Source organism: Halictus rubicundus, chromosome 2 (genome assembly GCF_050948215.1).
Source record: "Halictus rubicundus isolate RS-2024b chromosome 2, iyHalRubi1_principal, whole genome shotgun sequence".
Classification (NCBI taxonomy): Eukaryota; Metazoa; Arthropoda; class Insecta; order Hymenoptera; family Halictidae; genus Halictus; species Halictus rubicundus.
This window is the reverse complement of record NC_135150.1, coordinates 13,918,105-13,943,591: the sequence shown is the minus strand read 5'-3', so window position 1 is coordinate 13,943,591 and position 25,487 is coordinate 13,918,105. Positions and strand designations below refer to the sequence as shown.

Below are 25,487 nucleotides of genomic sequence, written 5' to 3'. Positions count from 1 at the left end.
GTATTGTATAAAAGAAATCATATAAAACGGAAATATTCTAGGTCTGAATAAATGGAATTTCCCATGAAAGATGTCCTTGGTGCACAGTGTCGCCAGATCGAGGAAATCGAGGGGAATGTACCCCCTCTCTGATGACCAGCGTAATATGTGACACGTTGCGCGTGCGCAACAATGACAGACATGTAGCAAGTTTTAGGTTACTGCCGCGTATGGTATCTATTACCTACTTAATGAAATGAATCATATGAATCGTTCTAGAGATTATAAACATTCTTCATTATATATAAAATGAATTGTAACTACCGATTCGGGCTTGTCCTCAAGGTACGACTACCAAATGCAATGTGATTCAAATTGAACAATACGATTCTAAACACCAAGCGTCACGTGAGTCGGGCGCGGCGGCACCACGTGGTACGTCACGTGACCAGTCTACGGTCTTGGTGGGGGACGTTGAAGTGTGCTCATGGTGGTGGAATGGGATAGTGAAAGGGGAAAAGGAGGAGACGAAACAGATACCCAAATGGGCATCTTCTGGCGAGACTGTTGGTGCATCAAACAATTATCCAGACCTTCATAATCTCAACAATCGCTAAATCAAAAAACAGTAACTTGACAGTGATACTGAGCCAATTAACACTGAAATGTGCACAATTCATGTAGATGTTCGCACCGTTGTGGAAAAAAAAGGATAGAAGCCTATTCCGTTTAATCGACGGTAAAGCGTTCGAGTATTAAACGCAGGCGCGGCATGAAAATGTTGGATTCCAAATAAAACACAATTTATTAACTCGAGAAATAAAGCGGGAACGGGCGAATCATTAGCGCAGAATCTGCCGGTGCAATTATATCCGGGGAAGTTACGCGAAAAGTTGAAACACACCTCGGCCAAGTTTTTCCATTCGTCGGCACCGCCGGCGGAATTCCGCGCCCGCGTGAAATCCCAATGGCCGCTAAACCCGCGAATTAGCATAAAACTCCGCACGGTGCGGTTATGACGAAGTATCGCGGGCAGCATGGTCGATTTTTTAACCGTAGCCGTCGTCGTTGTCGTTGTCGTCGTCGTCGATCGAGTGGTAACTGGTTCGCGGCGCAGAAATGTCTGCTAGTCGGAGAATCGTTCCTCGAACTTTCTAATGCTATCGCTGTCGGAGTGCAGTTCGGTTTGAACTAGTTTGCCGTTGTCTAACTGAGAGCCGGTAAGTGAATTCAGCTCGGAGTTTTCTCTGGCGAGACGAGTGCAATGTACCAGAAACTTTCCACCCCCGGTTTTCAGGGCGCAAGGAAGTTCAGAGGATCGCTGGACACGCGACGCGAGTTACCCCGAACCGGATGCGATTCACGGAGAACACACTACCTTCGACGGGGTTTCTTTCTCTCGAGCAAACAGTCGTTCCTAGCCTGTCTTCCGGCTATTAATCAAATTAGGAAATAGGAACTCTGCGAGCGCTCTCGGAGGCATTATCCCGAGGACTCTCGCTTCTATAATAATTTTCATCGCATCGATGCTTCTCGGAGGTGCACAATTCTTCCCTGATTTTATGCAGATAATAAAGAAAATAATAAAATTGCTATTGCTACTGAAGGATATATAAAAAAATCCCTATCCATTGACCGTAGACTTGCAAAAATTACGAAATACAGTGATTTCTCTATATATGTCGCTAAGACTTGGATGATAAATGTCGCGGAATTATCCCCACTACCGCGGAATATACCCCGTGAGGGGCCACCAAGCTCGAGAGGCGTCGGACGCCGAGAAGTGTAAACATAACACGGCTCGGGTATGTCTCCTCGACGATACATGACGCTGACAAGACCCGTGTCGTTGACATGTATCGAGAGTTCACTGTAATCGCCGGTGGATAATGTGTTTAGATGACGAGAGAAAGAAAGACTTTGCCTGTTGCTGTTGGTACCGACAATTTTTAATCTGCATAAAGATCCGCGGTCTAACGATCACATCAGGTTGGAATAGTTAGGATCGGGGTGACGTTAACAAAGTAAGAGTAAGCGTGCACTCACGGTTCCGCAGCTGGTTAACCTCCACCTTAACAGGGAGTTTCGGCGACACTCGTAGGGCGGTTCGAATCTGGTAATACCTGCGAAATTGGAAATCGTCGATGAGCCCCGGCTAAGCCCTCGCAATTACGAGGCGGAGCCGAGCCAAACCGAGCGGAGCAGAGCGGAGCGGAGCAGAGCAGAAAGCCCAGGGTTCTGATCGCCAGGGCTCTGGCCTCGCTCTCTCTCTCTCTCTCTCTCTCTTTCTCTCTCGCTCTCTCCCCCGGGTTGCATTTAGCAAAGCGTGGCAAAGCCGGATCCGCTTACCCACGCTGGAACAGGTCGACATTGTAGAACTTGCAAAGCTCGAGGGAGAACTCGAGAGTGGCCTGTAGATCGCTCATCTCGATCCCCGCGATGCCAAGAACCACCCTCTCCCTTTCCGGCCTCCTTCGGAGCTACTCTTAATCGCGCGAAGACCAGCTTCTGCCGCGAGGATTCACGAGCGTAGACTGGTTAGGTCCTGGCCGAGATTCTCGGCTCGTTCCTCCCATCCTGGACGAACACCTCAGCGTCGCGGCCACCCTAAAACAATCGTTGTGCCAATGTCAATCCAAGGTGAAGTCACCTGACCAGTCAATACAGCTTCTTCCCACCTCAAATTAACTCTTTCGCTGGTTTTATTCACCCTTTTGCAAACCGAATACAGTGATTTTTCTATATATGTCGCCAAGGCCTGGATGATAAACGTCGCGAAATTATCCTCACTACCGGGGGGTATACCCTGTGACGGGCTACGAGGAGTGTAAACATAACACGGCTCGGGTATGTCTCCTGCACGATACTTGACGCCAGCGAGACCCGTGTTGTTGACATATATCGAGAATTCACGTTACACCCTTCCGCAGATCAAATTCACCTTTTTGTAAATTAAATTTATTCGTTTGCATCTCAAGTTCTTCTACAAATTGGTTTTCTTGAGCCACGTTAGCAAAAACATATCCAAACATAACGTTTGTATTATTCCGAAATAAAATTTTTATAAAATCTCAAAAAACGACATCTAAAAGACGAATTTGATTTACAAAAAGGTGAAAGGGCGAATTTGATTTGCAAAAAGACGAATAAGAGCTGAAAAAGTAATATTCTTAACATGTGCAGGATAAAATAACAATTTGCGAATACCAAATTTAGCAATCATGTGACTCAAGTGTTCATTCACGGGAGCGATCTACGCGAGAGGTGGGGGAAGGAGGAGGAGAATTGAAAATTGGGTTAACAGGAATTTTTAACGAGTTACGGCTAATGGAAACTTGTTGGAAATTCGCGGAACGCTGTGCCGGGTGCTTCAGAATAGATGGTGCAGCCGGCGGGTTATTTTGCATAAAAATAATTCAAAAATACAACATTTAGTGTGCCGCTCCTTGCGATGCTCGCGTACCCGTGCGCCCGAGAGGTGCAGATGCTTTTATGCTCCATCCTCGACTTGTTTCCATACAAAATAACCTCCTGTCTGCCCGGGCATGTTGACGTTAAGCTGGCTGCCTCGGGTTGCACGGTTGTTTCGCATAAATTCACTCGAAAATCCTGTTTCTTGTACGCACGAATGCTTTCAACTAATTCGTAGATGAAATTATTTCTATCTGCGCGGTACGTGTCTTTAATGCCGATTGTCCTGGGCGATTCGACGATCGAGCAATTTCCCTAATGAGACACAACGGAGAGTGCCTACTGCTGTTCCATTAGGGGGGCCCAGAAGTAATCAATTATTTTGAAATCTAAAACAAACTTTGTAGTAAATTCAAGATTTGATTTCTTAATTTATTATATAATCTCCATCATTATCAAGGACAGTTTGCGATCTTTCCTGCAAATTTTCAACCCCCCACTTATAGAAATCCAGAGTTCGTCAAGCAAAATATGATTCAAGGTGCCTCCTTACATCTTCTATAGAAGTGAATGTTTTATTTCTTAAATAATGCTCCAGAGATGTGAAAAGATGATAGTCAGAGGAAGCAATATCTTTGATTTTTTCCTGAGTGAGTTTCGTTATATGGGACCGGCCATTGTCAATTTGCAGTATTACACCTGTTCTGTGGACTAAAGATGCCCTCTTTTTCAATAGTTCTGAATACAGCAGTTGTAATTGCTGACAATACAACTCAGCAGTAACTGTTTCTCCAGGTTTCAACAACTCAAAGTGAATTATGCCACGACAGTCCCAAAAAATGCACAGTAACACTTTTCTAAGCGATAAGCTAGGTTTAGGGGTTGATATTGCGGTTTGATTTGCAGAAAGCCATTGCTTGGAACGCTTTATGTTATCATAAAGAATCCATTTTTCATCTCCGGTAACGATTCTGCTAAGAAATTGATCTCTACGAAATCTGGATAGCAATGAAGTGCAAATTGATCGACGAATATTCTTGTTTGTCTGAGATAATTGATGCGGTACCCATATTCCTTGCCTATATGCCTTTCCCACTTCGTGTAGGTGCCTTTGTATAGTTGACCATGTGGACCCAAGGGTTCTCGATAATGCTTGTATACTTAATTTTTGATCAGCTTCCACTAGTGATTTTAGGGTGTCATTATCAAATTGAACTGGTCGTCCACTTCGAGGCCTGTCCGAGAGATCATAATCACCAGCAGCAAACCTTCTGAACCAACGTTGACACTTGTTGACCTTCAATGCATCTCCATAAACATCGCAAATTTTCTTTGTTGTTACCGTTGCATTAACTCCCGCATTAAAATGAAAAAGTATGCAATGACGAATACGATCCTCGGAAGGTACGGACGCCGCCATTTTATTACAGGCTAGTAAAAAAAAAATTATACTTTCTAGAATATTTTGAACACAGGCTGCTTTACCGAAAACTGTAAAAGAATACGCGTTTCCTCTTCAACGATCGGTACAGAACTAAAGGCAAAACAAATTCTTTGCAAACAATCGATTACTTATGGGTACCCCTAACATTTTCAAGCAGCCGCCCGCTCGAGCTCTAGCTACACATGCGTTTGATTTCATTTCTCGAAAGTCACGGGAGAAAAGGGTGCGCACGACCGTTTAATCGTAATTGAACAACATTACGGAGACTGTGCCTCTGAACGGCGCGGCGCAACAAACTGAAAAGCCGAATTCTCTCGGCGGTCGATCAACGCTAATTCCAATTGCATTCATTCCGGCGAGTCACCCCGGCCATAATTTTAATTAGAGGATGCTCGAAATGGGACAATCCCCGTTTCCAAACGATTCAATCCCGCGAATTCGGGGATAAAGTTAGTTTCCCCGGCACGTCTCCGCTCGTCCCCCGGTCCTCTCCGGCTCTTCAACAATTTCACCGCGGCCCGACTTCCGAAAGTTCCGGGCTGTTCAGGGGTTCCGGTTTTTGACACAAAATGACGGATCTTTCAAGTTTTCGTTGACGCGAACATGCAGGATAACTGGATTTATGGCGACACAAAAAATTAGATTTCGAGAAAACTATTTATTAACTTTTATAGAGATATTTTTGATGGTACTTTTTGTAGACACGTTAGTCTTTCTGTGATACCGGAGACCATAATTGTTATGAACAAGATTCTAAAATTTGTGAGACAAGAATTGGTATATGTACATATTCCTGGGCAACCGAGGCCTCTAGAGCTTCGCTCTACGTTCGGCGTGGATCAGAGAATAGTGTCTCCTATCCGATATATGTCCATCGCCGTGTTGTGGACATATCGAGTAACCACTGTAATGCTTTGAACGATTTTTGGTTAAAATTTTTCTGATCATTAGTAACTATTATCGATGGCGGTACTTTCGTTTTGGTTACTTCCAATCGTCTTATCTTTTTATAATATATATTATTAATTCCCTTAAAACCCAAATAAAATTCTATTTTGTACAGCTATTGGTTCTAATCACTGAAAACAAATCGTAGTGCAAGTGTTTGAAGAGAAGGCGATGAGATTGATTTTTCGAAGGTTCAAAGCAAGAATACCTAACCTCTTAACCCCGGCCGATGATTCTCACCCTGAGGAGAAAGGCTGTGTCGCGAGCGGTCACGACGATCGTTAAAAAACTTCGTAACTGCGACTCCCGGGGCCTATTTGTCGTCGTAGAGGCGGAAGAATAAAAACAAAAAAAAAAGAAGAGTGAGAGAGAGAGAGAGAGAGAGAGAGAGAGAGAGAACTCGGCCCGTGACACGAGCAGCGCACAATACACCTTTATCCACTCGTGCTTCGCCGGAAGTTGAAGCACCGCTCCGACGAGGCGAGCACCGCTTCCGCGCTCGTCGACGCTCGAGCATTTCGTCCATTCCAGACATCATTTTTGTTTGTTTGCGCTGCGCCGGCTCGCTGCCGAAATCGAATTTAACGGTACCGATCGAACGCCCCGTCGTTCGCAATCTTCGGGGGAAAAGTTAACGAAATCACCGCCGGGTTTTTAATTGAATTTTCCTGGAGAGAACATCGACGTTTCCATTGACCACGTTACCGTGTCGAACGTCGAATTCTCTAGAGATAAATGATTCTTGCTGTTTTATTTATTAAGCTCCACAAACCCCTACTTGAGAGAAATGAACCTCATCCCCGTTTACATTAAATCGTACGGCAATTAAACCGCGAAATTATAAATGAACCACGCGTTCTTTCGAGATGCGAAACAAAAATGTCTTTAGAGTCCGTAGAGTCCTAAATGTCTTTTCGAATCCTTCAGTCTCCTGCCCACGAATCTCCTCTAGGCCTCGCGACAATTAAAAAACAATAAATTGGTCGTTCCGCCTTATCAGGCAATTCCAAACCGACCGACAAACTCTCGCTCTCCTCCGCAGTCACAACCTTTGGACGAGCGCCACGTCAAGATTAATGGCCCCGTCCAATCTTGTCGCCGCAGAAAAAGATACGTCCAAAATAAACCAACCAGCGACAACCGTACAATAAAACACAGGACTCGAAAGAAGATTCATCGTTGATCCCACGGGATCGTCGACCAGATCGTACCCTACGTCGCGAGTACAATAGCGAGTAACATGCTACGTTTCTCCAGTGGGCGAGTCTCATGTGTAAATACGTCTGAGACAGTCGACCCGGCTTGGTGGACATTATATTAAACGTGTTTACGTACGCCATGAAATTCGCTCGCGCAAGAAACATAGCCAGTAATGTCCGGATATATAGCCAGAAAACGGTGACAACTATTCTAGCTTTGTTCATTATAATTGATAATAAAAATGAATTATTAAACTCTTAAGTACGCCGCGCCTTGCCGCGGATGGCACAAAAGCCACTATAGTGGTTCGTGCCGTTCAAATTGATGCTTTCCACGGAAGTCACTATAGTGACGTAAAGAGGTTAATAACCATTATATTAATAATCGTTAATAATAAAAATCTCTCTAGGTACCTCAGTAGCAGCGAATTGTTCTTTTATATTACAGGCAAGGCTTTACCCTTTGAAATGATACCAAAATGACTGCTGCGCTCTGCTGGACAGGTATTAAAATTAATAATGAAAATGGAAAATACTTGGTTACATATGAATCCAAAGATGCGCATAATATAAAAATTAAATTTGGTACAGTTCAGATGCATATTCAGTACACTTTGCTCCATGAGAAATTAGTCAGATTAGAGGAACAGCAAACTTGTAAATAATAATTTTAGCTATCGGTCATTTTAAGATTTAGATAACACATTACGCTACAAAGAGTCAACTAACCGTATAGAATTTTTTTGTTTCGAGGATATCTAGGAAACGGACTTTCTCCCGCATTTTAGGGCAGTTTGCACATTCTACCGGAAATAGTATCGTTAACGCATCGCGGTCGGGCATCGAGCGAGTACTTGCAACGATTGGTGGGGATAACTCGTGGAGTATGGACACGTGTTTTGGCATCGCTGTACTTGCTAGTGCATCTGCACCTTTAGTGATAACAAAACAGCGAGGATGGCAGCAGCAGCAGCAGCAGCAGCTCCTCTTTCCGGGGTAAGTGATTCAATGCACTTTGAGCGAGACGCGTCCGTGACACGACGCCTCGTCTGTCTCTCGACGCTCTGCTGTCAGGCGACGAAACTAGATTATACGCGAGAGCCCCTGAAAGTGGTCAAAGACGAGGAGCAGGAGCGGAGCAGAAGCGGAGCAGAAGCCGAAGCTGAAGCAGAAGCGGCCCGTGTTCCGTTCCGCCCTTGCTCGCGCGACGCCACGCGCCAAGGAGTGCCGTTCTTGTCACAGTCCCGCCCCTCTCTCTCTCTCTCTTTTCTCTCTCTCTCTCTCTCTCTCTCTCTCTCTCTCTCTCTCTTTTCGGCCTCTCCTCGTTGCACCCTCTCGTGCTCTGAGTGCGTACGCTGGGTCGTTGATCTTCTCTCGAGGAAGCGTGCAGAGCACGCGGCCTTCGCGCGTCCTTGACAGTGGCGCGAGGCAAGACCGCTTTCAGCCCGAAGAGTCGTCGAAGTCCCCGGGGGCTTCGCCGGGAATTTTCATTTCCGGTCTCGCGGAAGCTTTCCGCGCAGAGCCTTCCACCACTTAAACTTTACCCTGTCTTGTTCCTAGTGGACGGAAAACATCTCCAAGCCCTCTGGCTGCCGTGGAAAAAAGCTCGGACCGCCGACGACCTCTACCGCCCTGCCGCAGTCTCTCGTGTGTCTTCTGTACATCTTCTCTCTCTCTCTCTCTCTCTCTCTCTCTCTCTCTCTCTCTATCTATCTATCTCTGTGTGCGTGTTCCTCCTTCCCCTTGGTAAACAGAGATGTTTGTCTCGGAATTCTCGAGGACTACGAGAACCTTTTGAACCCTTTCCTAGATACGTATTTTTCTTTTGTACGTGGCGCAACGTCAAAGAAGTCTCGCTCCCTTCGAGGGACGAGCCGGGGTCGCAAACCCTTTATGGTTCTCCGCGGTACGTCCGCGACCAGAATTCGCAATCGGACCTGCCGAGTGACTCTTGTTAATATTCGGACACCCTTTGAGATGGGGGAACTTCTTTGACTCTTTGTAGACGACCATGTTCTAACCCTTTGCGGTCCTACGTCGAGCCAGACATCGACGTTTGCGTCGATAGTCCCTTATTTTATTGACTCTCATTATATGCACCAATAATGTCACGATTATAAGGTACACGAGGACAACTGTTCTAAATGGGTTAGGGTTAGGGTTAGGGTTTCACGTTTCACGTTTGGGTTAGGGTTCGACGTTTGCGTCGATAGTCCCTTATTTCATTGACTCTCATTATATGCACCAATAATGTCACGATTATATGGCACACGAGGACAACTGTTCTAAATGGGATAGTGGAGCTATCCGTGGAAATTGACTGCGCCATTTTGTAGCAAATTCTGAAGCAAACGAGAGGGAACACGTTGGACCGCGACGGGTTAAGATATTGGAAATAGTTTGCTATAACAAAGCCTTCGGTTTTGGGAGAAAGAACAATACCTTGCAAACAGCGACTGTATTTCCCCCGTGACAGCAGTGAATTAATTTTTGCAACTGCTCCCGAAAGAAGTCCGTTTAAACAAGCCGTTCTATTTTAAAGGACGCCCGAATATTAATAAGAGTACTTGGAAGAGCCTCAACTATGCGCAACATTTACGAGCTTTGCGTTTAGGTCGCCGAAAATCGTCGCTTTGACAATGAGGAGACTTGGACGAGCTTCAACCCCTTCAGCATTGTATTATTCTTGCTGTCCGGGCACCGGGGATTTCCGAAGGACTTGGAAGAGCCTTAACCCCTTTACAATTTGATATTTTCATAGAATTAACTCTCGATCCGGCACAACGTTCTGGGAGGAAGGTCTGAAGGTCTGAAATCGTGTTGGAGGGTCGTCTCTTTGGGCACAATGGGTCCATTGTTTTTAGGACTCTGGGCACCAGTTAAGTGTTACTTAACCTGGACTAGACATGATATGTGTTAAAAATAATTAATAATAAATAAATCTTCACCAAAGCAACCATCATTGTAATTAACATATTCTATCATTGAACTATAAGTTTCTTGATCCGATGAAATTTTTAGCATAGCTTACGTGAATCTACAAGCAAATTTTTTGGAAATTCCGCTACAAGCCGAAATGAAACAGTTGTGAAAAGCAAGTTTTACTATTTTTTTTTTTCGTACTTCAGACTAGACACAATTTTCCCAAAATGTTGATTACACATGATCTACTAAACTAGTTCACCTAGCTTGGCAGAAAAACTGTATTCGGTTGGTCCATCCATAAAAATATTATTCTGACTTAAAGTGTGTGCCATCAATCATGTGACTGACTGTATATTAACACTTTACCCACCGGTATCCTATTAATAGTATTTTCAGTAATTGTACTGTACCAAAAGGAAGCTTAGACATTTTCTTTTGCATTTTGAAACGAAATTCTCAGATGACGTGACTGGAAGTGACTTGTTGGTTCACAATTGAAATTGCTGTAGGCGAATTCATGAAAAAGTCTTGGAACACGGGCTTTTAAGAATTATGGGATAATCGTTTCGATCGTTTTAACCCGGAATCGAAGAATCGTGGCCTTGATATCGCGAGGAAGATGCAGCGACGATTTCCGCGCGTCAGCCGGTTCGCAAGCGATTGAGTTAGGTTTCCGGATGAGCGAATCCGCACGATCCGTCATCGAATGAATTATTTCGAGCCCGCAGCGAATCCTAACAGCGGTTCTCCGCCAGGAAAAACGGTTTTCACGGCCTCGAATCGTATCGCGTAAGTACACGACGGCCGATGTAGGCCAGAAACGACTAGTGCCGCTAAACTGGGCCACGGTGCGTCGGCCTCGGTTCTAGAAATACCATTGCCACCGCTTCGGAACGACGGAGAAGCATTCGTTCCCGATGAGAATTGCTTGGAACCAGAGGCGGCGGAATTCGCGAAACCGCGCCCCGAAAATGACTCGCGCGGTCTTTGAGTTTCGAGAGGTCTCGACGAACGCTGCAAAAGCGTGGAATTCAATTTCGCCGTTCATCGAAAGCTCCGGAGACTCTGCGCACAGCGGTTCGAGTTGTTATATACACTTGCGAAGCGTTGAAAACGTCGATTTTTCCAAAAATGCTTCTTCTGAAAGTATATTATCGTGATTATGTAAAAAATTTTAATCGCAATCTGACTGAAGCTGAAAATAAAACTGGAAAGCTTCAACCAAGAGAAATGAGTAACAATTTTTTCTCTTACACTGTCGAAGAATGTAGAAGTTTCCAGTTCGTTTCAGAACAAATTAAAAAGTGGTCAACGCTAAGTGCTGATCGGTGACTATCGATTGTAAAGAAATTGTAGAATAGCATTCCCTGTAGAATTAATTTAAAAATAGAACGGAGTAAAAATAGGACAAGGGGAAAATACGAAGCTCAGTCAAGAGACCTTCTTCGAGATTTACGTTTACAACCGGACACCGTCCGATCTTCATTGAAGTTTCAACAGAATCTGCGCCGGCAGGCGAAGAACCCGTGCTTCGTGCACGTGCAGAAAACAGTTCGATCGCCCGGGGTCCGGTCGGTCGCTTCGAAAAATATCGTGGGAGTTTTATTTATAGCCGTTCATACTTAATTTAACCGGACCTGCTGCGGCTAGGGAAATGTCCGAGGTGACATATAAAGATCGTTGGAATCTGTTGTCGGTGTTATTTCGGGCTTGCGATTACATCGGCTCCTTGTCGCGAAAGAAACATCTACGAACATCGTCGAAAATAGACGCTCCAATCGATCTTTCCTGCATATGGCAAGTCGATCGTTCTGCGACACTTGGAAATCTTATTTGGTGGCTCGAAGATGATCAGAATAGTCATCACCACCTAAATCTTTCCAGCAATACATAACAACGGAAATATATTTGACATAAGACTAGAAAAATCGAGGTACAAAAGGAAGGGTGTAAATTGAACGAGTGATGGGATTATTTTTTATCAAATTATTGAAGGAGCAACAGAAATATTTAAAAAGAAGGCTATAGAATTGAATGAGTGACAAAAATATTTGTAAGCAGTGTTCTCTACAAAATGTTTTGAGAAAACTTCAGGAATGAACAGAAAAATCGTAAAAGTTGTCAGGCGAGTGTAATCAGGAATTATAAGATTAATGTTTTTAAGTGTACATGGTACAAAATCTGCCATTCATTGGATACCATGACTAGACTGCGGATGTTTATGCAAAATGAACATTTTCTGTCTGAATTGCAAGAAACTGCAGTGAAATAGAAATTAATTTTCTTTCTTAATATGTCTAATAGATTGGAAATAATATAACAGTATCTTTAAAATCTTCTAATGTTTTTACTGTCTTCGATTACACCTACTCAGTTTTGTCATAAATGCATAAAATCCGCAGTCTAATCATGACATATAACATACATATTACAATTATATCTGGGAAGTATTTAATACAGAGAATCGATAGGCACAACACACATTACACAAAGACTGGGTTCCAAAACCATAGAAGGTAGTTAAAAAAATCGTCCCCGTATTCATACGTATACACGTACGTTAAAAGCAAAGGATAAAAGAACTTGCACGAATACGAATAATAGAAATAAATATTATAAGGAACGAAGAAGAATAAGGGATCAAGAGGAATTTCGTAGAAACTGCGTTAAAAGGCTGCAGAGAAGGTAACAACGTATCGCGTCCACGAAAGCAAACAGAATTCTACAGCGGGGAGCAGGGCTTCTCATAAATAAAAGAAAAGCTGCCGAGGAGTTGCAGCGAGAAATATTTGCGAAGAGCAGGCCGCCGGCGTCGTGGCAGCCCGAACGCAAAATTACGCGCGTCGGCGAGACGAATGGCGGCGCAGGTGGATTTTCTGCTCGGCGGTAACGAAACGAGAAAAACAGCGGCGTAAGAAGAACGAGAAGAACAATATTATTGCACTCGGTTGAGAGCGCGAACGACTCACCCCTCGTCGAGACGTAACAATCGTCTTCCCGGTGCGCGGCGGCTTCACTAAAACGAGCAAGGCCGACAACGAGACCACGACCCGTTAACAGCCGAGCGACGGTGCCGACCCTGAACAGCCTTCGGGGTTTATTTGCGTCGTAATCGACGATAACGACTGCCCCCGGTTCTGGCCCCTCGACTTGGCCGAGCGACTCGGGGGATGAAGACCAGCCGGAAGGTCGGCCAGAATCGAATCGGAACGGAAGCACGAGCAACGAACAACCCCTCGGGAGGGGTGGAACACAGTCGGACGACGAGGGACGGGGAAGATTGAAATTTCGTATTGATTAGCGTTTCGTTTTCGGACGAATTTTCGTGGGCGCGGACAGTGTGACGGGGTCGACAGCCGGACGGCCGGTGGGACGACCTTCGTTTTCTATTCGGCCGGATGGGAACCGGGAGCCGAGTTCTTGAAATATTTGCGATTCCGTGTCGCGCGGCAATGGCGAACCGACCCCCCCCCCACTCCCTGATTACCTCCGGGATACGGCCGGTTTGTGTTATTCGCCTACGCACACGTCGCCCCTGAAGATTCACGGAAACACATTAGAGTCATTCAATTCTTTTAGAATTCTAGAATTCTAACATTTCTATTTCTTATAGATTTTTTTAACAGTTTCAAATTGCGTCATAAATACGTAAAATCTGCAGTCGATTTATTAGACCGTCCATTCATTTTCTCGAGAACGTAGTTTCAAGAATTTAACCCGTAACGGTCCGGAAGTATTTCAAGTTTACTTCCTACCAGGTCCAAGCTATTTTTCATACGAAGAGAAACTGTGGACTCAGCATTTTTATATCAGGTATAGAAAGGGAAATATTTACATTTTAGTGAAAATTTATTAACAAACTAAAATATAATATACGCAATTGGGTAAAGTAACTCCGGGAACGCTCACGTTTCCTTGCGAAATCAAAATAAGATTGAATTTGCATGCGAAGAGGACAGAAGTGTGCGTAGACAAAAACGGCAAAAGATAACGGAACATAGGTAACAAGCGGAAACAAATTCACAGAAGTGACCTGGCACAATGCTTTACGCGATGAACGCATTCATCGTGTAAATATGACAACAGTGAGAGTGATAAAAATATTAAAATGATTTTTGCCGCCATATACGCGGCATTGGACCCAGTAAGTAAAAGTGCCATGCCGCTTATATGGCGGCATTGGTCCGTTGAGGGTTAAGATGTGACAAGAAGTCGACATGGTTATCAGCAATAGGTACATTTTTAAATATAATAACGAAAAAAAAAGTAATGTTTATTCATGTTAGCAAACCATCTAACCATTACTAATAAACGTGACATATACGAATTCTTTAAGCAAGTACATCGAAGAAACACTTTTATCTGTTAAATATATTTTGAATTATTGTTAGACTGCGGATTTTATGCATTTATGGTGTCTTTAACACTAAACCTACCACGGTCAAAATGACCGGCTTTATATTCTAGAATTATTGAAACTATAAAAATTGATTTATGGAAAATAGTAGAATAAATTTCCTTGTCCGAGCATTTATTGTATTGAAAATTATAAATATTGCCATTTTTATAAAGCAATATTTACTAGATACTGTTAATGCTTGGTAGGTTTAGTGTTAAGAAAATTGAATGAGATCTTTGTCTTCTTCAGAATGTAATGCAACCTCTAATAGGGCGAAGAAAATTTTTTTATTCCATGTTCTATACATTGACTAATGAAAATTTATATTTATATGAAGATCAGAAGTATACTCTTCATATTATGCTTTCAGGATATTCTACAAAAATGTGTATTTTAAAAAGCAGAACTATAGATACATAATTGTAGATATAATTATAGGGACATAATTATAGGGACATAATTGTTGAAACATAATTGTTGAAACATAATTGTAGAAACATAATTATAGAAACATAATTGTAGAAACATAATTATAGAAACATAATTGTAGACACGTAACTCTAGACATATAATTATAGAAATGTAATTGCAAACACATAATTATGGAATGAATACCAAGAACTGATTTCATTGGTCGCCATATTAATTTTCTGGAAATTGCTACTGACACGGGGCGCTATAGTGAGCGAACAGATTGGCGAACATGTCAACAATTTATCGATCGTTTCGACGACTAATTGCAACTATTCCCAGCGACATTATGATCATCACTGGCTTCGTCGTTGATTTCATAACGCATAACATTTTATTTCCTTTTCAAGCTCGAAAGAATCACTATAACAGACGAAATGTCAGACGAAAGCTTTCCGGCAGTTATATCACGTATAAAAATATTTTACGAGATTACCGTTTCATAATGTATAACACCTTACATAAATGCATATTCTTATTTCAATGCCGTGAGCCGAAGAAACTCCGTATAAAGGTTGAAACGCACAAGGGAAACTTTTGAGAATGGAACAGAGACTAGCTTTACTTTGTGAAAATTATTTTTTTGTACAGTGCGCGGCGGGTGTGTTGTTCGTCTAAATAACAAAATTTCTTTTCCTTATAAAAGCGAATAATATAATACATATTTATATGTTCAAATTGTACCTGCAAATCTACATTTCATTTAATATTAACCCTTTGAGAATTATTTCTAGTGTGTTTTAGTAAAGAAAATTATTTACTGAAGAGCTAATAGAAGAAACAAACGAAGGAAAGAACGTGTTTAATGAAAATGCACGGTATTGTTTGTTTAAGTAAGGAGACTCGTTATTTTCTTTACTACTTTTTGTTAACAAAGACTTTTATGACTTCAAAGTTTGAGAATTATTTCCAGTACATTTTTCGATGAATAAATCTATTTCCCCAATGAAATAAAATTGTGTGCTGAAGAAGAAAAAACAAAAATCAACCGAAAGATACAGTGTTGCGTTCACTAAATATTTGTATAGCAATATTTAAGAGTAATAATTCTTTTACTGCCACAGAGGCGAAATTTCTCCACAGAGGCTTAAATCGTTCCAAGTGCACGAAAAATAATTGGAAAATCGATAACGCGACTTTCCCGAAATATTAGGGCTCCCACCGTGCCCGTTAATTTTCCTCGAAGTATTACAAGTCGCTGGAGAGCTACAAATAACACTGCTCCATTAATTGAATGCCGTCAACCGTTCATCGGCCTCCGTCGCCAGGCTGTAATATAAGGGGGCTGGTATCGCGACGATGCAATCCCTGTAATCTCACAATTTCACGTAGTCGGACAACGATTCCCAACAGCCAGCCACTCTCTCACTCTCTCTCTCCCTCCCTCCTACGATCGATCGACAGTTAATAACGCGAAGAATATTTATCACGGTGTACGATTGCTCGATCGGCTTTCAACGATTTTCTCCCTCGCCTATCTGCAATTCAACTTACGCGGCTTTACTTGAATTCCGCACCGGCTCGAATGTCGAAGCTTCGTCGATAATCCGAGGTGCTGATTCTTTATGATTTGAACGGTCGTTCGACGAACGATTCCGATTCACCTCTGTCGATACCTAATTGTTTTTATTTCGCTGGTAACGAGTACAATACTGTTTTATTACTTTCGACTTATGAAAATTATCGAAAAAATGAACAAGTGGCTACGTAGTTCACTGCAGTTTAATGCAGACAGTGTTTATTTCTGTAAAACTTTTAATAAAAATCTCGGTTACCTTAATGCGTTCTATACCTAACATGAAAATTCCTCCGCCTCCTATTTCAGATGCTGTAAGATTTTTAATTCTCTATAACCCTGTCATAATTTGACGTATTTGTCTACAATATTTGGGGGACCCATAGGTAATCGATTATTTTGAAATCTGAAACAAACTTTGTAGTAAATTCAGGTTTTTATTTCTTAATTTATTATATAATCTCCATTATTATCAAGGACAGGAAATTTCCAATTCCCCTCTTATAGAAATCCAGGGTTCGTGAAGGAAAATATGACTCAAGGTGCCTCCTTACATCTTCTACAGAAGTGAATGTTTTTTTTTCTTAAATACCTTCTGAACCAACGTTGACACTCGTTGACCTTCAATACATCTCCATAAACATCGCAAATTTTCTTTGTTGTTACCGTTGCATTAAGTCCCGCATGAAAATGAAAAAGTATGCAATGACGAATATGATCCTCGGAAGGTACGGACGCCGTCATTTTATTACAGGGTTGTAAAAAAGATTATAGTTTTTAGAATATTTTGAAGACAGGCTGCTTTACCGAAAACTGTAAAAGAATACGTGTTTCCTCTTCAACGATCGGTACAGAAGTAAATGCGAAACGAATTCTTTGCAAATAATTGATTACTTGTGGGTACCCCTAATATATCATTACGAATAAAACGGTTCAATGAAAATGAAGAAATAAAATCGGTGACTTCTAACCGAGAATCGTGTACGAATCCCGACGTTTCAGTTCCTCGATCCGTTGAAATCTTCATCGGGCATTTACCAGCGCGAACAGGCCGTCAGCTTTGATCCAACGTGACCCGCGATAACACGGCAATTTGCAGAACGTTGGAACAAAAGGCCGTAGCTAAGTAATGGAGTAAACGTTTGACTCGATTGGAGTTGTTGAAAGAGCGTAGAGCGCTCTGTGTTTAGCCGACTCGTTTTTCCATTTGGACCTAGGGGGTCCGGGCCTGTTATTGCGAACGATAAAAACGTTCCGTGAGACACGGTATCGGAGTTAGTTGCCGGGACAGATCACGCCAAGGCAGGTGTGCGGGCATGGAAAAGCCAAACAGCTCGTTTGCGTCTCTTTGTTCGAGAGAGGCGCGCAATTCTGTTGGCAATAAAAAAAAAAAACGACGAGCTGAAAACGAGTTTTGTCGCGAAAGTACCAAAGAAAGAGGGAGAGAGGGGGAGGGAGAGCGGATCAAGCCCTTCAAGCCCTGCGCCACCCCCGTACAATGCCGCTCAATAGTTAACGTCTTTGACCCCCTCCCGGTCGTTTCCCCGAACTTTCAACCTCTGACCTTTGCCGGAAGGGGAACGCTTCCGTTCAATCAGCCGCGTGTCACGCGACCGCGTTCTCGCGAGCCGCAATTTCCAGCGAAGCATTCACCGCCCGAGAGCAAGAACTTCGAGGCTTCTTTCAGCCTCCGGCGAAAAACGCGGACACGGACGCCATTGACGCGGTATTAGGTCGCAGACTATGTCTTCGGACTTCTGCGACACGTTTTTACTTCGCACGGGAATCACTCTGCTCGACCGTGCAAGTTTCATCGGGTTCGACCGTCACGCGTTCGCATTTGTTTCATCGCTCTTTGATCAAATGTTTTGTTCGAATTTTTAATAAACACGGGAAAGGATATGAGAACGTTGTAGCACTATGGCGATATTTTTATCGATGTTCGAAACATACTTTTAACACTTACGGGAAAATGACGGGTTCTAATATTTTCAATTTACAATTATTAAAATTCTACAGATACATCCATGAGGAATTATTCAAGAAATTTATTTCGTTGGGTATATGTCATTAAAAAAATGGCTAAAAATTTGGGCAGCACATTCTTGTTGTTTTTATAATGTAATGTAAAATAGTCACTTTTAGTGCTCTGTAAAGTGTTAATACATATTATAAATTATAAACTTAATAAAATATAAATATTATAAATATTATAGGGGTTATTATTATATTTTTCCTCATAACTAAGAAGACCTAAGTGCCACTGATACTTGTGGATAAATCTGACAACAATCAGCATATTTGCCTTCTCAGAAACGGTTAATATTTGTTTCAATATCTCCATTACATGCCGATGAACGTAATGATGTCGAATATGTGTAAACGTTATCATTTATGTGCTTCAATCTAAATATATAGAGACACCCAGTCGCCATTGCAGGTCACGCCGTGTCCATATTTACTTCCTATATCGTTACACCGTTGCTGCAAAGTTTTCTCGCTGCCTTTATTATTATTAAAAAATATTCTTGGATACTTTCCCTCGGTGTGTGTATTTTATCAAGTTTTTCATCCATGAAATTCTTATTTATAATCACACACATATTTTTGTCTTACATAGATCATTTGCGAAAAATTGCAAGGACATATTTATTGAAAATACGAATTCTGTTGAATACATTATTAAAAAATATTGCGATTCGAGCGACTGTCAAACAACCAAGTACTAAATACATATCACTTTATAATATTAACAAGATCTGAATTTGTTCATATTATAATATGTGTTCGAATAAAGAAAAATATTTGTACAACGTCAATTATCGTAAGAAAAAATTTTAAAAGCTGGTCATTTTGATTTGTCAGGTAGTTTTTAATGTTAACCCGTTGTCTTGTAATAACGAGTCGGGCCGGTGACGAAAATTTCAAACAGAGCGAATGGTATTTCATTTCTTTCAAATGAAAAAACGATTTTATTCTTCTGTTATCGGTACTGAAGCGGTAAAGTAACTGTAGCAACACAAAAAGTATGGGCTCTCCTTTTCTACCAGAAAATTGTGGACGAAGAAGATCTAATAACTGTGGCTGTGAAGAAAATAATAGGAGATAAATCCCAGTGTTTCAAGTAATGGGGGCCAACGAGGGCAACGGAGGAATCCCTCCAATCTTTTTCCGCTGACGATCGCACGTCGCATTTATCCCACACCTTACCTGCGCCGTCGGGAAACTTCGAGACCGAACCTCGGTCTTCCGGAACTTTTATTTTGAACAGCCATTCGAAAACGTTCGCCGCCCGGTCAACCCGTTTCACCTCATTGTCGAGGATTTGCTCCTTGCGACGCGGGATAAAGCCGCGGCGAACGTCGTCGAAATTGCCTTCGTTAAGAACGGCGACACGCGTTTCGCGTTTTAATGGGCGCTGTCGGGAAAGACTCGGTTAGAGTAATTAATTCCGGAGCGCGGAAAACGATACGCGGCCCCGCATTCTGCCGCCCCCCTCTCTCTCTCTCTCTCCAATTTATTAACGCGAAGCTTAGAGTTCAGATTTCCGACGAGAGTCTTGCGATTTAGCAGGACCAATTGTTCTCGACTAATTGTTCGCCAGGCGTAAATATTTCATTGTTCGAAGTATTTGACTTTTTCCCTTTCAACGCCGCGTTCGCGTGCTCATCTAACGAGCGCTTGGATTTTTAACGACGAACGATCGCGAATGCATGTTTTAACTTCTGCGCTTTCGATATCGTTTATTTCATTGGTGATCGCAAGTGGCGAGTGTGCGTGATCTTGAATTTTTGCCGAGCAATTGTCGAACTTGTTGATGCATTTATTTTCAATGATAAGTAGACTGCGGATCTTTGCGCGAAATAAAAATCGTTTGCAAGACTAGAATTGATTTCTCTCTATTCTGGTTTTACGATGTTGTAAGAATCGTATTGATACCCTTAAATTGTTGTAATCTCGTTTCACTGTTCGAAATTACGCTCTCCTATTTTTGCCAAAAACGCGTCCGCAGTCTAGCGATAAACAGTTGCCTTGGGTGGAGGAAATACGCCGAAACGGGCCAAGGAGCAGTTTGATAAGGACGAATGTGTTGCTTTTATTGTTCGTAATAGCAGCGCTGATTATCTCTCCCGGAGCGACATTTCATGACGTAGTGTTCGCAAGATTTTTTGGAGTTGGCAGCGGCTTCCGACTTTTTTTCTCTTTCGATTGATCGGATAGGGCGCGGTGCCTTGCCAAAAACAGGCTTTATGAAACTAGTTTGTATTCCGAGAACGTTAATACGTCAGTATATACCGGTTTATGCGCTCTAAAAACTTACATAACACTCGAGAACCGTGTTTTTCCAAAGCTACAGAACCTTCCGCATCGATTTGTGTTCCCTCCTAAATCAAAAACGAATTAACTACTCGTTCGCGACCTCGCCAAAGAACCTTCCACACAACTCTAACCTAAAACCATTTAAGATCGACAAAAATTCACAACGTACTCTAGACCACACCAATTCAGAAACTCATTACTAGACCTTAATGTGAAATAAAAATGTTCCACATGAATTCCAGAAAGCGGTAATCGAATAAAAAATTGATTTCATCAATTAACCCTTTGCACTCGAAGCTATTCTAACTCCAAAACGAAAGATTTCTTCCGACCTAGAATATTTGTAATTTATTAAATACAAACAAATTTAATAATGTAAGAAATATTTTTAATAATGATACAGCAACTTTTAGTGACGCCTTACAGTCGCCATTCGAGTGCTAAGGATTAATAATTATGATACGTATGATAAATGAAAATTTGCTGTATTTATTACAAGATACAGGGACTATTTATTTCTTCTCTTCAGCATTTTAATAAGTACAATATTTTTTAATTCTCAGAATAGTTTCACTGTTTTCAATTCGATTAACTAATTTTGGCGACGAGTGCGCAAAATCCGCAATCTACTCGTTACGAACCCAACGAAAAAGCGTTTCAAATAAACATTAACCGATAGCGCAATTTCTCCTCATCAGTGAACAAACAGTAATCCACTCGACAAATCTAATTTTCGTAATTCATCGTACAGAGCAAGGGCGCACGCAACCAACGGAAAGTCTGCTCGAACTCTCCCACGGAGATCCGCGAGAGATTTATTATTGCAGTCTTCTGGCGTCTGTTTCTTTCGCTTCTAATTACCCTAACGAATCCTCGATTGCGCCGGGGTAGCAATCCGAAGAGAACTCGCCAAGGTTGCTCGAAGGAACGCGATTGATACGCCGGCCTCGCGTCGCAGATTGCCGGCAGCCAGTCGAGCTGTTTTCTGAAGACGCTCCCGGCGGTGAAAAACTTTGTTCCCCCGGCGGGGTTCATCAAACTAGCCGGAATTATCTTTTAAGCGGCTCATCACTGTCCGCCTGGCTGCCGCGCCGGTTCTGCTCCACCTCTTGGCAGGAGAAGCGCGCGTATTTGGTCAGACGTCTAGACACTTCTATCCGTACCGAGGGGCGGGACCATGCTCGGCCTCGTGTCTTCAAGGACGGCCGAAGGGAAAGCATTTCTTATCTGCTAGCCCCGAGCCTGCATCGCAAACTGCGAATCGACGCACGTACGGGCACGCTCGACCCTCCCATAACACGGTATTCCGAGAACACTTCGATATAACGCGGTGCAAAAAATCCGACTGCCCTACAATATCATATCGTACAACACATTTGCAGCACCAGTTATATTATATTGTATTGTGATATATTATACTGTATTATATTATGAATATTGTAATTTCTCTATATATGTCGCCAAGGCCTGCATGATAAACGTCGCGGAATTATCCTCACTACCGCGGGGTATAAGGGGGCCACGAAGCTCGAGAGACCTCGGACGCCGAGGAGTGTAAACATAACACGGCTCGGGTATGTCTCCTGGACGATACACGACGCTGGCAAGACCCGCGTTGTTGATATATTAGGGGTACCCATAAGTAAACAATTATTTGCAAAGAATTTGTTTTACCTTTAGTTCCGTACCGATCGTTGAAGAGTAAACACGTATTCTTTTACAGTTTTCGGTAAAGCAGCCTGTGTTCAAAATATTCTAAAAAGTATAATCTTTTTTACAACCTTGTAATAAAATGACGGCGTCCATACTTTCCGAGGATCATATTCGTCATTGCATACTTTTTCACTTTCATGCGGGATTTAATGCAACGGTAACAACAAAGAATATTTGCGATGTTTATGGAGATGTATTGAAGGTCAAAAAGTGTCAACGTTGGTTCAGAAGGTTTGTTGCTGGTGATTATGATCTCTCTAAGAGGCCTCGAAGTGGACGACCAGTTGAATTTGATAATGACACCCTACAATCTCTAGTGGAAGCTGATCAAAAATTAAGTATACAAGAATTATCGAAAAGCCTTGGGTCCACATGGTGAACTATACAAAGGCACCTACACGAAATGGGAAAGGCATATAGGCAAGGAGTATGGGTACCGCATCATTGATCTGAGACAAACAAGAATATTCGTCGATCAATTTGCACTTCATTGCTATCCAGATTTCGTAGAGATCCATTTCTTAGCAGAATCGTTACCGGTGATGAAAAATGGATTCTTTCTGATAACATAAAGCGTTCCAAGCAATGGCTTTCTGCAAATCAAACCGCAATATCAACCCCTAAACCTAGCTTATCGCTTAGAAAAGTGTTACTGTGCATTTGGTGGGACTGTCGTGGTATAATTCACTTTGAGTTGTTGAAACCTGGAGAAACAGTTACTGCTGAGTTGTATTGTCAGCAATTACAACGGCTGTATTCAAAACTATTGAAAAAGATGGCATCTTTAGTCCACAGAAAAGGTGTAATACTGCAAATCGACAATGCCCGGCCCCATACAGCGAAACTCACTCAGGAAAAATCAAAGAATTGCAATGGGAAGTGTTACCACACTCCCCATACTCACCGGATATGGCTCCCTCTGACTTTCATCTTTTCAGATCTCTGGAGCATTATTTAAGAAATAAAACATTCACTTTTGTAGAAGATGTAAGGAGGCACCTTGAGTCATATTTTGCTTCACGAGCCCTGGATTTTTATCAGAGGGGGATTGAAAATTTGCAGGAAAGATGAAACTGTCCTTGATAATGATGGAGATTATGTAATAAATTAAGAAATAAAAACCTGAATTTACTACAAAGTTTGTTTCAGATTTCAAAATAATTGATTACTTATGGGTCCACCTAATGTATCGAGAATTCACTGTATTTATTATTTGGATCAGTGAAAAATTATCCAGGATAACAGAAATCTGCAGGGTGTCCCAAAAATGTAGTTTCTTGAAAGGAGTAATTCTTGAGGTGATTTGAAGAAACTTTTTCCTTTGAGAAAATGTTCTCCGAGGCTTTGTTGAGGACATATTAACGAAAAACACGGACCAATCGGAGCGCGTGGACGGATTCCGGTTCGGACAGGTCTCGCTGAGCGTGACGTTGTCGTTGGCCGAGCCGGAATCCGTCCGCAGTAGCCGCGTTCTGATTGGTCCGTGTTTTTCGTTAATAACTCCATAACGAAGGCACGGGGAATATTTTCGCAAAGGGAAAAGCTACGTCAATTCACCTCAGAAATCACCCATTTCGAGGAAGTGCAACATTTTTGGCACGCCCTGTATAGCTACTATGATAATTGTCAACAAGAACGTTATATAAATTTTAAAAACTAATTGAAGGTAGGAGATACGCACGTGACATAACGGGTTAATCATATGAAAACTGAAAGATTCAATCGAACGTTTTTCATTAAACGTTAATTAAACTTAAAATGACGTTAAAGGAGTTATAATAAACAGATGCTCAATTGTCAACGTATTAATTAAGCGCAATCAAAAGATCAACGAGACCGGATAAAATAAAAATAATTCGAAAAATCCCTGCCAAAATGGATCGATGCCAGCCGCCATCTATACAGACGTCGAAAGCGTCCCGGTCGGATATTTTTTAACGTTATTTTGTCGCTTTTGTTCGACGGAAAAGCGGAAAGCATCGCGTTTGGTCGTCGATTCATTTGGAAATGGCGCTCGAGCCCGACTGACAACACTGTTTCGCAGCAACGGCTGCGAGTACACTGTCGTTCAACAAATTACCGTGACACGAATGCGACGGTGTACATTGACGCCGCTGGCGCATTACGGGGAATCCTCACATTTCTGTTTCCACGACTATATTCGCACGGTGTGCGTGAATAAATTATCGTGTGTGAAACGCTCGAGAGAGACCGTAGCGAGATTGAAATCACATGTTTAATAATAATGTTGCGGAACGGCGAACGTACCTCCAGTATCCGCCAGTGAATATATTAATTTCGATAATCGCCAGCGTTTTTATTCGTGCAGACGAGACAATAGGCAGTGTGTATCGGATAAGGATCGATCGTGCAATTTGAGGAAGTGATAACCGATTCGAACGAATAAATTACAAATCGTTGCGAACTGTAATTATTAGACTGCCGATTTTTATTATATTTTTATTATAACAATGTTGAAACGCGATCGTAAGAAATAGAAATTAGACAAAAATGTCCAATATCTTCAGTTTTGGTTTTCAGTCATCCATTTTTTGCATGAGTGCATAAAATCCGTCTACTAATTACGGTTTCCAAAAAATCGTATTGAATACAAAAGACGTATGAAAGCGTTCAACTTGGTTCTACCACAAAGCTTTCAGAAATTAAAGATTTTGTTTCGAGAAAACAGACTTACAAATGGCCGGGAATGTATTTAGTTTTATTTGTTTTGTTCGTTTACGCAAGAACAAAAGTATTCTGGTGTTTTGAAAACGTCTGACGCCTTCAAGAACACGCAATCAAAAATATAGGTCCCCACTGTAAATTTCAATTGTGGTCTCTACAGAGCTTCTCAAGGTTACTGCAATGTCAAACAAATCCAACCATCACGTAGTCTCTTCAAGATCCTGCAACTTTCGTCTGGAACGTTTATTCGTATCACCTGTAATTCACGAGTAATGGAATTGTGTGCAAAAACCGAGGGGTTTTCAAGTTGCGCAATGGTCTGACAGTCGAACGGTGATTTTTCAGCGATAGCCGCGGCTCGTATCGTCCGTTGCTCGTTACGTATAAGTAATTACGAGATTATCTGAGCGGCGATAAAAGGAACGCGGCCGTTCAAGCTCACAATCCCGTGTTATCGTCTTACTCATCGCGGTTAGC

General features: G+C 42.2%; 1 protein-coding gene across 6 annotated transcripts in view; it reads right to left on the bottom strand.

The window, feature by feature from the left end:
• Positions 1 to 25,487, bottom strand: part of LOC143365352 (protein FAM135A) — a 57,143-nt gene that overhangs the window by 19,107 nt on the left and 12,549 nt on the right. For all 6 annotated transcript variants that reach the window (XM_076805449.1, XM_076805453.1, XM_076805450.1 and 3 more), the window contains exons 2-3: positions 2,329 to 2,586; positions 2,026 to 2,102 (exon numbers count right to left, since the gene is read on the bottom strand). In XM_076805449.1, the coding sequence (XP_076661564.1) occupies positions 2,026 to 2,102; positions 2,329 to 2,405 (154 nt within the window). In that variant the 5' untranslated portion in view covers positions 2,406 to 2,586. The remainder of the gene's footprint in view (positions 1 to 2,025; positions 2,103 to 2,328; positions 2,587 to 25,487) is intronic.